Below are 18691 nucleotides of genomic sequence, written 5' to 3'. Positions count from 1 at the left end.
TATTGTAAAAGCATTCGTTTTCAACATCATTTGACAAAAAACTAAAGCTACAGTTTAATGTTTTCTTACAGGAAAAACAACAAAACTTGTCCATAGGCCATAATATAGATCCATGGATAGATAGATCAAAACAGGAAATAAATATTAACAAATGCATGTGGGCTGGGGAAATAATTCAGTGGTCTGGGTCCATGTTCTGCATGTGCTGTTCCGAGGTTGGCGCTGGCATTATTACATCCCACTCACCCACTCCCTGCCCACAGTGTTAGGATGTAGCACTGAGGTCCTGAACTCCACTGAGGTGGTCCTGGTGCTCACTGGGTCCAAGCCACTTTGATTCCTAGAGCTACTTAGTATTGAGCTTCCTGGCACAGCTGGCCAAATACCAAATACCATTATGCATAACAGTAGAGAATGCCTTCCCAGAGAAATTGAGGGGAAACAACCACTTGAAATCTCTGCAAATGGCTCCATGAGTATAGAGCAAACAAAAAAATGTTTGTTTGTTTTTTTAAAAAAGATCTACTAAAACTCAGTAAGAACAAAGGTCAATGTGATTAGGACCACAGTCCCTACTTACCTAAGCCCTACTCTGCCTCATCAAGAGGGAAATTTAATCAAGCTTAAAGCAGACAAGGTAACAGGACAGAGGGCTCAAGTGAGAAGGATGGCTATCAGTCTCCTGAAGCAAAATGGGAGCATTTCATTCTGGCCCCAATTGCACATTGCTGAAGCTAAATTCAGGATATTTGGTCCTGAGAGGTGACACTCCGTCCTGGGAATAGCACCCTTTAATGGAATAGAGGCTACATCTCAGTGCAGCAATACTAAGGATATTATCTTAGTCTATGACTGTTTTACTACAAATATTACTATAATATTAAATCGGGCTGGAGCGATAGCACAGCAGGTAGGGCATTTGCCTTGCAAGCGGCCAACATGGCCAACCCGAATTCGATTTCTCCGCCCCTCTCGGAGAGCCCCGCAAGCTACCGAGAGTATCTCGCCCGCACGGCAAAGCCTGGCATGTATTCGATATGCCAAACACAGTAACAAGTCTCACAATGTTACTGGGCCCGCTCAAGCAAATCAATGAACAACAGGAGGACAGTGATACAGTGAGTGAATATTAAATCGTTTATCACCTTTAAGTTTATATGTCTTAAGGATTATATCTTATAAATTTATTTTAAGATTATAATCTCATTACCAATGAGATAGGTGAATTGTTAACAATTCCTTACAGAGTATAAAAGTAAATTGGTGGGAGGTGGTCATGGTCATAGAAATCTCTGCAATGTTCTATGATTGTACCATCAAATTTGACTTTAGGTACTATGAGGGTTCAGTTATTTGAAAATAACAAGAACTTCCAGGAAAAGTCATTTTCAGGGCTGGAGCGGTAACACAGCGGGTAGGGTGTTTGCCATGCATGCAGCTGGCCCGGGTTTGATTCCCAGCATCCCATATGGTCCCCTGAGCACCACCAGGAGTAATTCCTGAGTGCATGAACCCGGAGTAACAGCTGGTATGACCCAAAAACAAAAACAAAAAAGTCATTTTCATTGAACTAGTAATAAATATATTAAATTGTTTTATTACAGAAAGAAAAAGAAGTTGCATGGCCATTATTAAATGCAATTTCAACAAGTAAGTAGGGTGTTCATTAAAAAAGATAAAAGTTTCTTTTCCTATAACAACCCATAGAAAGACCGATTGAAAGCTTAGAAAATTTACCATTCCCCACAAGGGCAATATTAGAAAAGAAATTACAAGAAATGAAAAGAAGTCCACACTTGTACTTTTTGGAATTTAATATTTTTAAAAAGAAAATATAAAAATTATCAAAAAAAGGTTCATTTCAGGGATAAATGCTAGCTAGTTCTGAAACATTTTTTCTTGTAATTGATTAAAGGTGAAAGAATCATATGTATACACATATGTATTTTTTAAAAAATCACATACAGTAACTATCACTGTCCAATACAAAGCCCACCTGCAAAAAAGTCAGGACAAAATGAGCTGATAGAGCAATGTGACCTTAGTAACAAGTTTCATCTGGTTTCAGTTCCCAAGGTCTAAAAGGAAAAAAAAAGGGGTCATCTTGCTGACTTAGATTCTACTTCTTCAAGAAGCCACTGAATTCCATTCAGAAAACCTGTTAGTGTTTCAGCCTCTGTATCCTGCACCTAGGAGCAGATAAGAAAGATTATTTTCAGTAAAGCTAACCCCAAACCTTCACGCCTTACGGAGGTCACCAGTTGCCCCTCACGAGCGGTTCTCTGGCACGGCCATGGCCCCAGAGCATAGAAACCAATCTCTTAATTATCTGACTCTCAGTAGAAATACTTCCAGGGTTAATAAGTAAAATAGAAGAAATCCAAAACATATTTAATTCTTGAACCCAGCTGTAGAAAGCAAATCATTTCACAATGCTTTGTCAGCATGGCTGATTTGGGGGGGGGGGGGGGGGGGTTTAAACTCTAAATAATAATGGTGCAACTTTTATCGAAACAATGAAGCTAGTCAAAGTAGATAGAGTGTTAACTAGAATTCATCTGCCTCACAGGGCATTGGGGGTGGGGGGTTGGGGGTAGGTTTACTGGTGTTCTTCGTGGTGAAAAATAAGTATTGGTAAAGGGAAATGTGATTGATATTTGCATGACCGAGACCTAAACCTGAAAGCTTTGTAACTTTTCCCACAGCGATTCAATAAATAAAGGTAAAGGTAAAAGGTAAAGGCCCTCCCGTTGATCGTCGATTTGCTCGAGCGGGCCCAGTAACGTCTCCATTGGAGACTTTGTTGTTACTGTGTCTGGCATATCGAATACTCTCGGTAGCTTGCCGGGCTCTCCGAGGGGGTGGAGGAATCGAACTCGGGTCGGCCATGTTGGCCGCCTGTAAGGCCAACACCCTTACCGCTGTGCTATCGCTCCAGCCCTAATAAATAAATAAATTATCAAAAAAAAGCTAACCCCAAAGCTTATGATAATAAAGTACCTTTTATAGACACTTTAAAAAAACAAAATAAGGGGCTGGAGCTATAGCACAGTGGGTAGGGCGTTTGCCTTGTACGCGGCCGAACCAGGTTTGGTCCCCAGCATCCCAGATGGTCCCCCCAGCACCGCCAGGGGTAATTCCTGCATACAGAGCCAGGAGTAACCCATGAGCATCGCCGGGAGTGACCCCAAAAGGCAAAACAAAACAAAAAAATACTAAAACTAAAAAAATCCCCACCGAGAGATAGCTCACAGGCAGAGTGTGTGCCAGGTTGAGGTTTGATTTGCCAAACCATATAGTCCCTCTCAAGCACTATTGGGAGTGACCCGTAAGCACTGAACTGGAAGCAGCTGTCTCAGGATCTGCTTCCAGAAACAAATCGATCGACCAGTAAAAACCAATCAACCTTGAGTGAAGTCACTCAGGCGTTTGTCTTCCAGGAAACTTTGATTTTAAAAAATATGATCTTCACTTTCATCCTACAATAAGTGTCAATTGGGCTATCAATTTCTCATACATCTTGGAACTCTGCTTTGAAAATATGATAATAAATTGACTTTTACAGATCTATTTTTTTATAATTTCATTTTGTTGTAGCAAGTAATATGAAGTAAAACTGTGCCTGCTAAGGGAACAGGCATAGGGGTGAGCAGGAAACTGGAGACACTGGTAACGGAAGGTGGTGGGACAGGTGTTGGAATACTGAATGCCTGAATAATTACTATTTCATTTGATTTGTTTAAATATACAAGGGTGGAAAGTTCCTCCAAATCACTCTGGTACCCAAAATATTTCTGAATGAACCCAACTAGTCTGCTAATAAATGTGACAACTTGTTGCAAAACTTTGTTCTTAAGACTGCCATTCCTAATGGTAAGTTAAAACTCTCAGCACTCAGGAAGATCCACCCATTAGTAGCTTTCAAAATGTGTTCCAAAGACCCTCCAGGGTTCCATGAAAGAGAACATGGGAGGAAAAAAAAAAATTCTTAAAGTTTTTCTGTAAAAAAAGAGCGTCTCCAATTTCAATTTCTCTTGAGCGTCTCCAATTTCAATTTCTCTTTCTATTATTTTTACCTCGGGGTTTTTCTGTTCAACTTCCTTTGAGGAAAGAATTCCATGAGTAAAATAAAATTTGGAAAACAATAAACTATTAAAATGAATCTATGTATTTTGATAGCCCTTAATACATAATACTTCAATGCTGGGGAAAAAAAAAACACACATGATAGTGGCACCTATAAATATAAGGCAACTCCCCAAGTACTATCTTACTATTTTCAGGACAGGCGAGGCAAATAAGAAGTGACTGATCTGGAGGAAAGACTACTGACAACAGTCAATTATCTCCTACAGAAGAAGTTATTAAAACTAAGTTTAGAATATTATTTTACTAACAGTAACAAATAGAAAATAAAATCAAATAGAAAACATAGCGAAAAATAAAACAATGTATTTCTCATCAAAAAAAGATAGAACCTACCATCCATGGGTGATTTAGATGATTCAGACGCAGCTCATGAGCCAAATAAAAACAGGGCATTCTTTTTACACTGGATTGAGAAATACAAGATAAAACCAGCATTGGTCTTCCTGAAGATCCAAAAGCTGGATCTGTCATTGCCATAATGCGAGAAAACTCATCATGCCATTCGTGTCCTGAGGAATGCAAAATTCAAAACTTAAAAAATAAGGAAAGCACAAATTAACAGGATCCAAAGAATACTTCCTTTTATTGCTGAGTTCATTTACTGTTCTGTCATAAAATTAAGTTCAGGAGCTTTTTAAGGATAGAAACTTAGATAAAATCCTTTAGGGGGTAAACACAGTAGTATCATTCAGATGTGTTTAAATGCTTTAATATGATTTCCTGGCACAAAGTCTGTAATTATCATTACTTAAACACTCTACTCCACAAATCTATTTTCTGGGTAATTTGAAAAAGGTAAAAATTGTTCAGTTATTTGCATGAACTATCTGAATAAGCTAGAAGCAGACATCAATGACATAAAGTACAGAATTATATGTGTTTGTGTGTATGTATAACTGCATCAAACATTATTGTATCAAACACTGATATGCATCAGAATTCCATTCACAGAATCACACTGATAAAATGACCAACATTCTCAGAATCCATAGTAAAGACCTAAAAGGTAGATTCTTATAGCTTTGCGTCATTTAGAGTGTTCTTTTAAATAAAAATGTAAGACCAGAGTGATAGTACTGGGTTTAAAGCACTTGCACATGGCCAACCCCAGTTTAATACCCAGCACCACATATGGATCTCCCAAGCACTGCTACGACTGATCCCTAAGCTCACAGTCAGGAGTAAGTCCTAAGTACTGGTAGGTGTGACCCAAATATCAAAACTTAAAAAATAAAAAGATAATGCTTACTTTTATGTGCCTCAGCATTTGCAACGTAGATGAACCCATCTACAACTTCACACACCTTCTGAATTTGTGGAATGACACTGTATCGGCTTCCTTGCTGATCATCTCCTTCATTCTGTAAACTAAACATCTTGTTAACTGCACTTGTTTGTTCTTCCCTTGCTCTATCTCTTTCCTTCCTACAAAAAAAAAAAAAAAAGTAACAAACATTAAACAGGCTTCATCCCTTAACACATTCCTATACTGACGTCTCATTTAGGCCACCAAGTAAGTTTCATTACCTGGTAGTTGAATATAATATCAGGATGTTAAATTTATGTTGGCTGTTCAATTGAAAACTGACTCCTGATCCGATCCCTAAAGGAAAATTAACAAGTATAAGAACAAGTCATTAAGTAAAGCAAAAATATATCACACTAAAAAATAATCACCCAAAGTGGGGCTAGAGCAATAGTACAGCAGGTAGGACATTTGCCTTGCACGCGGCCAACCTGGGTTTGATCTCCCCATCTGGTCCCCCAAACACTGTCAGGAGAGATTCCTGAGTGCACAGCCAGGAGTAACCCCTGAGCATTGCGGGGTGTGACCCAAAAAGCAAAAATATAAATAAAATAAAATAATTACCAAAAATAAGTAAAATAGAAAACAGAAAATCCTACGGCAATTTACATAAGCAAAGAGGAAAACAAAATGTTTGTGCTGAAGAAAATATGCAGCATGCAAATTTTCATTAGTGGTAATGAAAACATAAATGAAATACAAAGAACGGTGAGGTTTAAAGCATTTGTTTCACTATCATTTGGTATCACTGTATCACTGTTATCCCATTGTTCATCAATTTACTCAAGTGGGCGCCAGTATTCTCTATTCGTCTGCTCTACTCTATTCGTCCCAGCCCTGAGATTTTAGCAGCCTCTCCTTACTCATCTTTCTCAATGACTGGAGGCTCTTTCAGGGTCAAGGGAATGAGACTTCTTATTGTTACTGGTTTTGGTATATCGAATATGCCACAGGGAGCTTGCCAGGCTCTTCCTGTGTGGCAGGACACTCTCAGTAGCTTGCTAAACTCTCCAACAGGTGCATATATATATATATTATATATAGGCATATATATAGGCATTTTATATATATATAGGCATATATATATTATGTATCGAGAAAAAATATATATATATCTATGATTTGTTGCCCACTGCCTGAACCTCAAGAAAAATGGCGTGGTAATTATGAAAAATGGGTAGAGAGTATCTTATGAAAGTGGCCTGGAGTATTGCAGCAGTTGGGCAGTGGAGCTGGGTCCCTTGGGACAGGGAGGGCTCTCACCCACCCCACTCTGGGGTGCCCCGATGAAAAAAGCCTGGCGTGGAGTCCGGTGGCATGGTTAGGGGAGCCTCATTTTATGCTCCCATCCAGGAGAAGCAGCTGTGAGTTCTGGAGGGTGGCCGATGAGATTATTTGGTGTTGGCAGATAATCACTGTATCACTATCATTATTATCAAGTTATTATCATATTAGTAACAAATGCACCATAGTAGCGACTACTATTTATCCTCAAGACTACGACTCATTTTCATATTTTTTTATGTCTCACACTGGTCTCGTATTTCACGTATACATTCAAAGAAATTTTTTCCTTCCCTCCAAAAACTGTTTTTAAAGTAATGAATAATCATCAATATCACTTTGAAACATTTGAGGAAACACAGCAAGTAATGAGATTTGGAATTGTACTTAGTCTAGAATCCTAAATGATACCAAAACTCATGTTATTGTGAACCACAATTTTGACATTTAAAATACAGAAAAATACCAACTTCTTAGATTTGTATTAAGAATTAAACCAAATTGGGGCTGGAGCGATAGTACAGCGGGCATTTGCCTTGCATGAAGCTGACCCAGGTTCGATTCCCAGCATCCCATATGGTTGCCCGAGCAACGCCACAAGTAAGTCCTGAGTGCACAGACAGGATTAACCCCTGTACATTGTCGGATGTGACCCAAAAAGTGGGGGGGGGGGGGGGGGGGAGAAGAAACAAAATACCATACGTAAAAGATTCTTAGTAGAGTGACAAGTAATAGAAACTAATTAGTAGCTTCTTACAACTTTATATAATGATGATTAAATGCATTGTGAAGCATTGTTATATTGTTATTTGTCCTTTTAACCTCTTCCTTCTTGGATTTATTAACACTCAGGGACTTTTCCCTCTTTTACTCCTAAGAAAAATCCTTTTCTTTCAAGGTTCTACTTCTCTATTGTTATAGAAAAGTCCTCTATATCTTTCTACTTCTCTCCATCCTCACATATACCTTCCAGTTATCAAGTCATCCTCACATATACCTTCTCATTATCATCATCTCTGATCTGGATAACAAATCCCTTACATGGACTTTTTACCATGGCAGCCAGAAAACTACTTAAAAACGAGTCTGTCTACTTTGTCTTCTCTTGCCTCACTGCTACTGTTAAAGGAGAGATAGTATAAGGGTGAGATATTTGATTTGTATGTGACTAAGCTGGGTTTGGTCGCTCGCACCTACCAGGTCCCCAGAACACATCAGAAATGATCCCTGAGCACAGAATCTGGAGTAAGCCCTGAGCACAGCTGGGTGTGGCAAAAAAAGCAAACCAAATAAGTCATTACTGGTCAGATAAATAAAGCTGGAATATTTTTTGAAAGGGAAGCCAACTGGTGGTGCTCAGGGCTTACTCCTGGCTCTGAGTTCAGGGATCACAGCAGGCAAGGCTCAGAGGACCATAAAGAGTACCAGGAACCTGGGAAAACAGGAGTTAGGAGGACTGGTCAGTGGTTAGATCTAACCACAAGTGTGTGTGGGGCTGAGGGTAGGTAAGATAGAGAAGAGACAATAATAACAATAATATCTGGGAATGATCATGCTGGACAAGAAGTAAGTGTTAAAAGTAGGTAAAGGGATATTCTTGATAACATTTCAGCATCAATATTGCAAACCACAAATCATGCTGGACAAGAAGTGAATGATAAAATAGGTAAAGAGGGGTTGGAGCAATAGCACAGCAGGTGGGCGTTTCCCTTGCACAAGGTTGACCCGAATTCTATTCCCAGCATCTCATATGGTCGCCTGAGCACCGCCAGGATTAATTCCTGAGTGCAGAGCCAGGAGTAACCCTGTGCATTGCCGGATGTACCCCCCCCCCCCCAAAAAAAAGGAAAAAAAAGAAGAAAAAGTAGGTAAAGGTATATTCTTGATAACCTTTCAGTATCAATATTGCAAGTCACAATGCACAAATGGAGAGAGAGGAGAGAGATGAGGGGTGGGGGTGGGGGTTGGGGTGGGGGGGAGAGAGAGAGAGGGGGAGAGAGAGAGAGAGAGAGAGAGAGAGAAGCACCTGACATAGAGGCAGGCAGGGAGTGGGGGGTGGTGGATGATGGGAGGGAACTTGGGGACACTGGTGCTAGAAAACGTACAGGATGGAGGGATGGGTGTTAGAATACTGTATGAATGAAATCCAATCATCAAAGACTTTGGAAGGGTCTATCTCAGTGATTCAATAAAAAAGTTTAAAAAAAAAAGTGTCAGGGATTAAAACTAGGTAAACTTATCGGCCTCCATATAAACAAATGTTTAACTATGCTTACTTCACTAGAACCTTCCATCTTTACTTGTATCTTTTAGAGTTATTAAAGTCAAAGATGCTTATCTCATTGTATATCACACATTTCATTATAGTTCAAAGAACAGCTGTTATTCTTCCTATGCAAACCCGTAAAACAAAGCTCATCTTCCTCCTCTAATGTTCTCTTATTCTAGTAAATGGCACCATCATTCAATATAAAAACCACACCCCAATCCCAGTTATCCTTACTAATGCTAATGCACTTTCATAATTCCATATCCATTATATTCTCCTCACAGTATTATAGTGGCTTCTTACTAGATTACTGGTCTTTTGAGCCCTTTCTTGACAGTACTCTATCTAGAAGTCAGTCATGGTTCTAAAACACAGTCTTAATCTATTTCATTGCTCTGTTCAAAAATCCTCCAATGGCTCCCAAATGCTGAAACATGGCATATAAGCTGCTTCTTGTCTAGATCCACTCTGGATACATTTCAGAGGGATTTCAAAAATGGACAATGAAAGTTCTGTGCTTTTAAAAATGTAGCTCTCACTGCCCAGAATACCTTTACTGTCTTTTTATAATGGCCTGTTCCTATTCCTACTCATCCTAATGACTCATGAGCCATACCATTTGAGTTCAGTGTGGAGAATTCTCCAAAATTACCTTTATACCTAGGAACTAATTAAACTATGTCCTAATTACCTACACTCTTCTTAGTTTTGCCCTCACCTAGATCAAGTGTCTTCAAGGCAAACAGACTGTATTTGTTTTAAATCTCTGTATCTCTCAGGTCCAAAGAGAGGACAGGACACAAGGTATTTTTCCCTGCATTCAGTCAACCCCAGTTCAAGCCTAGCTACCACTGGCAGTGACCCTATGTACAGAGCCGAGAGTAGCCTCAAGTACCACCAGGTGTGGCAACACACACACACACACACACACACACACACGAACACGAATGTACTCACTATATCTCTAGCATCCAATAGCTGATCTCAGTAAGTTAATGAAAAATAAATTAGATTATACTTGCTTTTATATATATTAAACATCTTGTTTGCCAACCATCTACATGCATTTTTTTTTCAAAGAAATAAGGAAAATGATCATTTAACTCATCTGAAAAATTCCAGAGCCAGAAAAATAAGAACAGTGGGTAGGACGCTTGTCTTACACACAGGTGATCTGATTCAATCACAGGAACCACATATGGAACCCTGAGCACTGCTAAGAGTGATCCCTGAGCACAGAGCCAAGACTAAGCCTTGAGCACCAACCAGTGTGGTCCTAAAACAACAAAAACAATCCCATATGGGGCCTGAGAGATAGTCAACAGGCTGAGTGCATGTTTTGCATGTAGGAGGTCCAGGGTCGATCACTGGCAATACAGTCCCTTAAGCATCATTAGAATCAACTCCAAAGCACAAAGCTGGAAGTAATTCCTGAACATTGCTAAGTGTGATCTTCCAACCAAAAACATAAATAATTCTAATATATACCAAAGTAACTTCCCACACATTAGATGCAAGGTTTTCACTGTTAGCATTATTTTTGGCAAATAAACATGGCAAATATTATATCTACTATACAAATTCAACAGCATGGCAACTTATAGCTTATTTTCACACTCTTTCTTTGTTGTTCTTTGTTTTTAATATATATGCCTTTCTATTTTAAATCAGTGTTAAGCTCTGAGTGAATTATTATTTATTATCAAGAAAATAAAAATTACCATCAATCTGCCTCTGAGGTAAACCAGCTGTTGGGCAAAGTTCCCGAGAAGACATCAAACTCAACACTAAAGATGTATTCAGTTCTTCCAAACCTGGTCCAAACATAGCAAATCTTGGTTCATTCTGAATGATCAGGGAATGTAAAAAGGAAGTGACAGCTCCATACACAGGACGGATTGACTTCAAAGATTTTCTGGTACATGGAGAGCACATCTTATAGCTGTATAAAATTATCACAGTTAGAAAATTATCACAGAAAAAAACATAGTAGTTCATTCAACAATAGATAATCATTTGAGTACCTGTTAGACACAAAAATCACAATGATTACACTCCCCCCCTCCATGCAGAAAAGGCAATGCAGAACAGACACCATATATTATGCAAGCTGGGGTCAGGACAGGAGAAAACACAGAGTGCTATGGGAGTGGCAGTGATCTGAGGAAGTCTTCCCCAGGAAGTTGCTACTTATTTCTAATCTTTCACTTAGATTCTCCAAGGAGCATTTGGTCTAAAATGTTGAATCTTGTTTCACAGTCACAGTCACAGTCCTCCCGTTGTTCATCAATTTGCTCGAGCGGACCCAGTAACGTCTCCATCATGAGACTTGCTGTTACTGTGCTTGGCATATCGAATACGTCACGGGTAGCTTGCCAGGCTCTGCCGTGCATGCGAGATTCTCTCGGTAGCTTGCCGGGCTCTCTGAGAGGAGCGGAGGAATCGAACTCGGGTCGGCCATGTTGGCTATGTGCAAGGCAAATGCCCTACCAATGTGCATATTATACTACACAGAGGTGATTCTCAATCTGGGGAGATTTTACCAGCTATCTGACTATATTTGAAGACATTTTTGTCATCATAACTTGCCTGATTGGACATGTAGATGGGTTGGTACTGGTACCTAGAGGAATATGCATTGTTCCTCTAAGATGCACAGGAGAGCCCCTCAAAACATCAGGTTAGAAATGTTAATAGTGCCAAGACTGGGAAACTGGACACAGACTACACAGCATACATATCCCTGCAGGTTAAAACATAACACTGACCACCTGTATAACCAAATTTTTAGGTGCTTCTAATAATAGTCTCAAAAAACACTTTGACCACCAATATAACCAAATTTCTTAGGTGCTCCAATTAATAGCCTCAAATGTAACACTTTAGTATAAATATACTGGCAAATTCATATTTTCTTTTTCTTTTTTTTTTCTCTTTTTGGTTCTTAGGCCACACCCAGAGGTACTCAGAGCTTACTCCCGAGTGACAGCTTTCAGAAGTCACTCCTGGGAATGTTAGGGGACCACATGGAATGCTAGGAATGGAACCCAAGTTGGCCCAGTGCAAGGCAAGGGCTTTACCAGCTATTCGATGTCTCTGGCCCCAGTTTCAGATTTTCTATAGCTAACAGAGCAAACTAAGAATTATGCGAAAGAAACAACTCAGTTTTATCCCACAGATTCAAACTGTCAAACCGTCCTCCCGTTGTTCATCGATTTGCTTGAGCGGGCCCAGTATCGTCTCCATTGTGAGACTTCTTGTTACACAAAACTTCTGTGTTTGGCATATTGAATACTTTCGGTAGCTTGCTGGGCTCTCCTCCGCCCCCGAGCCCAGGCTCGGCCGGGCTGCCTGCACGCAAGGCAAACACCCTACCACCGTGCTATCACTCCAGCCCAGATTCAAATTAGTAATTCTAAATATCATCAGAAATTAAAGTTATCTAAATCAAAATAAAACCTAAACCCTTTAACTAATAAAAGCTGGTTAAGATAGTCACTATCGAGGCTGGAGAGACAGTACAGAGGGGTGCCTGCCAGCTATGTAGCCCAACCCTGTTCTATCCCCAGCACTACATATGATCCCTTGAGCCCCAACAGAAGTGATCCCTGAGTACTTAAGCAAGAGTAAGCCCTGAGCACTCCTATGTGTGACCCCAAGCCCTGTTCCCCACCAAAAGACAGTCACTCCCTGATAAGGTAACCATCTTTATTTAGAACCTTATAATTCAAAAAGGAAAAAACATTAGCTTTAGAGCTAGGTAGATCTGGCCAACCTTCACTTTAGTTATATGTCCCACAAATTTTTAGTTCATTTTTTTTCATCTGCAATTATTAAAACTAGAACAAATGAACTACAAGATTGTAAGGTAAACGTAAAGGCCCTCCCGTTGATCGTCGATTTGCTCGAGCGGGCCCAGTAACGTCTCCATTGGAGACTTTGTTGTTACTGTGTTTGGCATATCGAATACTCTCGGTAGCTTGCCGGGCTACAAGATTGTAGGACCATAAATAATTTACCTATGATCACAAATGATAGTTAATACAATCACTAATATTTCTATTGAAAATTTGGTTCCACAGCATCAGATGCACTTGATACTAATAAAGTAATTAGTCTCAACATTGCCAGGGGTACTGACTTATAATGCTATGAAAGTTAACATTTTTCAAAATTCATAAAACAGTACTTACACTGCCATGTAATCAAACAATGTTCCATCAGCGACTTCAGATACAGGCCTTTTTAGGATTCCGAGATCAGGAAGAGACTTCCAATCAACAGAAGACCATAAAGGTAGATCTCGCAACAGAAAATACCTCCAAAGAATTGGATCTCGGACAGTTTCATTCCAGTATCTACTTGTACTTCCCAACTGACACAGATCGTGTGGAGAGAGAAATGACAAAATATGTAGCTGGACATCAATCTGAAAGAAAGAGGCAAGTGGAAAAATGGGATGAATAATTCCTCATACAAAAATTGGTTTTTGATAAGCTACAAAATGACAAGTATTATATTATACCACAAAAGCAAAGGTTAATTGAACAGCTTGTTAATAATTAAATCTATTGTGATATATTACAAAAATCAACAAAGAATTATTACATGCAATAACCAAAGAACAACTTAACAAGGTTGTTACTAATTAAATCTCCAGAGTGATTCAACTTGTACACTCTCCATTACAATAACAAGAGAATCATAACCAGAAACTTAATCTTTGACAGTTTGAAACATTCCTGGAGAAAAAAGCCCAAACACTGTACAATTTTCTTTTTTTTTTAATTGCATTGAATCAGAGTGAGATAGTTATAAGCTTTCATGTTTGGGTTATAATCACACAATGATCAAACACCCATCCCTCCACCAGTGCACATTCCCCACCACCAATATCCCCGGTATACCCCCCCTTTCCCATGCTCCCTCTGCCTCCATGGCAGACATGATTCCCCATAGTCTAGTCTTTCTCTACTTTGGGGGATTATGGTTTGCAATACAGACACTGAGAGGTTATCATGTTTGGTTGGTCCTTTATCTACTTTCTGCACACATCTCCCATCCCGACCGATTCCTCCAGCCATCTTTTTCTTAGTGATCCCTTCTCTATTCCAGCTGCCTTCTCCCCTTTGCTCATGAGACAGGCTTCCAGATATGGAGCAATCTATCTGTCCCGTGTATCTACTATCCTTAGGTGTCAGCCTCATGTTATATTGTTTTATACTCCACAAATGAGTGCAGTCCTTCTACAGAAGTCTGTCCCTCTCTTTCTGACTCATTTCACTTAGCATGATACTCTCCATGTCTATCCATTTATTAGCAAAGTTCATGACTTCATCTCTCCTGAAAGATGCATAGTGCTCCACTGTGTAGATGTACCAAAGTTTCTTTATCCAGTTATCTGTTCTAGGGCACTTGGGTTGTTTCCAGATTTTGGCTATTATGAACAAGCACTGTACAATTTTCAAGCAATCAGTACATTTACTTTTATCTCCTAGATGCTTGGACATACCCTTTATGAGAATGAATTATATTTTTTTTACTTTTTAAAATTTTTTACTAAAGAATCATGTTTTTTGGGAAGGGGGGCGTTCCGGTCCGTCCTTCACGCCCTACAGAGGTCACCAGTTGCCCCCCACGAGCGGCTCTCCGGCACGGCCACGGCCCCAGAAGCACAAGGACTTAACGCAGAAAACCAGCCGTTTGGAGCAGAAAAGCGATTGGACTATGTGTTAAACCACGCCAGCATGCCTGCCCGGAGGGGAAAGGGTGTTGCCCCATTCGCCCTCTCCTCTCTGGAAAGAAAGATGGCGGCCGCACGGGAGCCTTGTGGACAGCAGGTTTGAGCCGGGGGTCGGGGGCGGCAGGGACCTCATGGGAAGGGGGGCGTTCCGGTCCATCCTTCACGCCCTACCGAGATCACCAGTTGCCCCCACGAGCGGCTCTCTGGCACGGCCACGACTCCAGAGCACAGAAACCAATCTCTTAACTATCTAATTTTTAATAGAAATACTTCCAGGGTTAAAAAGTAAAATAGCAGAAATCCAAAACCGCGCGGCCACTATCGCGGCCGAGTGACATCATTTAATTCTTAAAACCCAGCTGTAGAAAGCAAATCATTTCACAACGCTTTTTCAGCATGTCTGATTGGGGGGGGGGGGGGGGGGGGAGGGTCGTAAACTCTAAATAATAATGGTGCATCTTTTATCGAAACAATCAATCTAGTCAAAGTAGATAGAGTGTTAACTAGAACTCATCTGCCTCACAGGAACTGGTAGGGGTGGGAGGTGGGGTGCTATTGGGGTTTGCGGTAAAAAATAAGTATTGATAAAGGGAAATGTGTTTGATATTTACATGACTGAGACCTAAACCTGAAAGCTCTGTAACTTTTCCCACAGTGATTCAATAAATAAATAAATTATATTAAAAAAATTATGATTTTCAAAGTGACCGGTAACTGAGTTTCAGGTATTCAATAATTCAACAATTCAATAATTTAACACCAACCCCTCCCCCAGTGTCAACCTCCCTCCACCAATGTTCCTAGATTCCCTCCCATCCCAACTTCCACTCTGCACCCTGGCCGGACAACCTGCAAGCACACTGCCAAGTGTCAGTGGTTGCTGCCGAGGTCCCATGCTTCCAGTTCTGTTGAATCTGTGTTTTGGGTATATGGCTGTACCTCTCACCCACATCACTGGGATAACTGAAGCCCCAGTGCCTGTTTACCCATGGCTTCGACTTCTCTTCTTCCCGCCTTGATTTCTTTCCTTCTCTGTCCTCCTCTCTAGCACTGGGGTCAAGGGTGATCTAGGCATTCCTTCATTTACTACCTACATCTCCTCATCCAGTAATCTGTATACCACAGACACAAGTGAGATCATCCTGAGATCACCCTCTGGCTTACTTCTATCTTCCCATTCCAACCATGTTGCAGCAAACTGCAGGATTCCATGGCTCCTTGCAGCTGCATAGTTGAGAATGAATTACATCTTAAAAAAGCATTCCCTCCCACCCCCACCCCTCCTAATAAAAATCCTTAAAGCGGACAAGTTGATGAGTTTAGCATTAAACCCAATCAGAGGCGAAGCCTGGCATCTGAGTTCTGGAAGCAGTTACTGTGTCACATGTGCAGATCCTCTAGGTCTGTATTCTCCAGTTTCTGCCAGTTAGTTGGGGAGGGCACCCCAAACTCCCCAGGCTGTCTGTGAATTGCCTCTCTGCCTTCCCAACACAGGAGTGTCATCCTGCGGCATGGCGAGAACTGATTTCCACGTAGGGGAAGTTTTGTTACTTCAAATACTGGGAAAGGCAAAAGCCACTGCATCTCTGGGGAGCATGTGTCTGGAGGGGACCCTAGGAAGCTCTGCTCCAGGAAGGGATCAAAAATGAAGAGAACACGATGCGATGCCCGATGCTTCCTTCAGCAATCCCAGTAGACAGCCAAGGGATGGGGGTGGGGAGTAGCAGGGGTGTCTATAATCCAGATTAGGGAATATTCCAGATCAGGCCCTAGCCCAGACTGGTCCCATGGCCTTTCGGGGGCGGGGAAGGAAGGGTGAGAGAGAGAGAGAGAGAGAGAGAGAGAGAGAGAGAGAGAGAGAGAAAGGAAGAAAGGAAGGAAGGAAGGAAGAGAAAAAAGAAAGAAAGAAAGAAAGAAAGAAAGAAAGAAAGAAAGAAAGAAAGAAAGAAAGGGAGAAAGAAAGAAAGAAAGAAAGAAGAAAGGGAAAGAAAGAGGAAGGAGGGAAGGAAGGAAGGAGGGAAGGAGGGAAGGAAGGAAGGAGGGGGAGAAAGAGAGAGAGAAAAGGAACGAAGGAAGGGAGAAAGAAAGAAAGAGAAAAAAGGAACGAAGGAAGGGAGAAAGAAAGAGAAAAGGAACAAAGGAGAAAGAAAGAAAGAAAGAAAGAAAGAAAGAAAGAAGAAAGGGAAAGAAAGAGGAAGGAAGGAAGGAAGGAAGGAAGGAAGAAAGGAAGGAAGAAAGGAAGGAAGAAAGGAAGGAAGAAAGGGGAGAAAAAGAAAGAAAGAAAGAAAGAAAGAAAGAAGAAAGGGAAAGAAAGAGGAAGGAGGGAAGGAAGGAGGGAAGGAAGGAAGGAGGGAAAGAAAGAAAGAGAGAAAGAAAGAAAGAAAGAAAGAAAGAAAGGAAGAAAGGAAAAGAAAGAGGAAGGAGGGAAGGAAGGAGGGAAGGAAGGAGGGAAGGAGGGAAGGAAGGAAGGAGGGGGAGAAAGAAAGAAAGAAAGGAAAGAAAGAAAGAAAGAAAGAAAGAAAGAAAGAAAGAAAGAAAGAAAGAAAGAAAGAAAGGGGAAGGAGGGAAGGAAGGAGGGGGAGAAAGAAAGAAAGAAAGAAAGAAAGAAAGAAAGAAAGAAAGAAAGAAAGAGAAAGAAAAAGAAAGAACGAAAGAAAGAAAGAAGGAAGGAAGAAAGGGAAAGAAAGAGGAAGGAGGGAAGGAAGGAAGGAGGGAAGGAAGGAGGGAAGGAGGGAAGGAGGGAAGGAAGGAAGGAGGGGGAGAAAGAAAGAAAGAAAGAAAGAAAGAAAGAAAGAAAGGAAGGAAGGAAGGAAGGAAGGAAGGAAGGAAGGAAGGAAGGGAGGGAAAGAGGAAGGAGGGAAGGAAGGAAGGAGGGAAGGGAGGGAGGGAGGGAGGGAGGATCCAGCAGGTCCCGCGGGCGTTCCCTGAGCTGGAGCTTCCCCGCGACCTTCTCCCCGGCTGCGAGGCCGCGCTGGCGGCTCCGCGGGGGGCTCCGGGGAGGGGGCGCTCCCGGGGGACCCGCTGCGGGGCGCGGCCGCCCGAGCCCGGCCCGGCGCCCGGCCCTCCCGCCGCTCACCGGCAGCCGCGTCAGGGAGGTGGCCTCCTCGTCCGCGTCCTCCCGCGCCGCCCGCGCCGCCGGCCGCTCCTTGCCCACCGACTGCCAGAAGCTCCTCCAGCCGTTGAGGATGGCGGCCTCCAGGCGGCCCCAGTCGCTGTGCGGCGCCGGCGGGGAGCCGCCCGCCGGGCCCCGCTCGCTCCCAGCCATGGCCGCGGGCGCCGCGAGTGACGAGTGACGCGGAGCCGCCCGCCCCGCCCCGGCCCGCCCCGCCCCGCCCCGGCCGCGGCCCCGCCCCGAGCCCGCACGCCCGCCACGTCGGCGCCGGCCGCACAGCGCCGGGACCCCACGGGGGCTGCGGAGCCCGCCCGCCGCCCCCGGTCGCCACCCTTCCTTCACCCCCTTCCCTCGGCTGCCGAGAAGACCCCTCCGGCGGGAGCCCCTGAGGGCAGTCCTAAAGTGGGGAGGGGTCTCCATGAATTTCCCGTGGAAGGGCCAGTAACAAAGAGAGGGGCTAGAGCGGGATAGGGCGCTGGCCTTGCACGTGGCTGGCCCGCGTTCTCTCCCCGGCATCCCGAGGAGTGAGTCCTGAGCGCAGAGCCAGGTGCAACCTCTGAGCACTGCCAGCCCTGGCCCCCAAGCTAAACACAGTGAGATCTGGTATCCCAGTCATTCCAAGGGGTTGTTTTCCCCCTCTCCAGTGTTGTTCGTTCTTCCTTTGTCTAGCAAGAAACTTGGTTTTTGGGTCACCCAGTGATGCTCCGGTATCACTCCTGAGTCTATACTCAAAAATCCTGGAGGTGCTGGGATTGTGTGTGTGTGTGTGTGTGTGTGTGTGTGTGTCTATACTCAAAAATCCTGGAGGTGCTGGGACTGTGTGTGTGT

At 42.4% G+C, this 18691-nt stretch overlaps 1 protein-coding gene across 1 annotated transcript; it reads right to left on the bottom strand.

The window, feature by feature from the left end:
- Nucleotides 1-1789: 1789 nt before the first annotated feature.
- On the bottom strand, nt 1790-18033 carry FBXO4 (F-box protein 4). The gene is made up of 7 exons (XM_056112115.1): nt 17828-18033; nt 13202-13437; nt 10730-10950; nt 5677-5752; nt 5399-5574; nt 4483-4658; nt 1790-2189 (listed from the first exon to the last, which is right to left on the bottom strand). Exons 1-7 carry the CDS (start codon nt 18014-18016, stop codon nt 2100-2102), a joined length of 1164 nt encoding a protein of 387 aa, XP_055968090.1. The 5' UTR covers nt 18017-18033; the 3' UTR covers nt 1790-2099.
- Nucleotides 18034-18691: the final 658 nt, after the last annotated feature.

The sequence above is a fragment of the Sorex fumeus genome, unplaced genomic scaffold (assembly GCF_029834395.1).
Source record: "Sorex fumeus unplaced genomic scaffold, SorFum_2.1 ptg000015l, whole genome shotgun sequence".
In the NCBI taxonomy this organism is placed as follows: domain Eukaryota; kingdom Metazoa; phylum Chordata; class Mammalia; order Eulipotyphla; family Soricidae; genus Sorex; species Sorex fumeus.
Note: the sequence above shows the minus strand (reverse complement) of the source record. Positions and strands in the feature narration are given on the sequence as shown.

Coding starts and splice junctions, on each gene's coding strand:
- FBXO4 (XM_056112115.1), bottom strand. CDS start 18,016: ATGGCTGGGAGCGAGCGGGGCCCGGCGGGCGGCTCCCCGCCGGCGCCG. Junction 5,753..10,729: donor ACCTCAGAGGCAGATTGATG/GTAATTTTTATT, acceptor ATTTTCCTTTAG/GGATCGGATCAGGAGTCAGT. Junction 4,659..5,398: donor AAATGCTGAGGCACATAAAA/GTAAGCATTATC, acceptor TGCATTCCTCAG/GACACGAATGGCATGATGAG.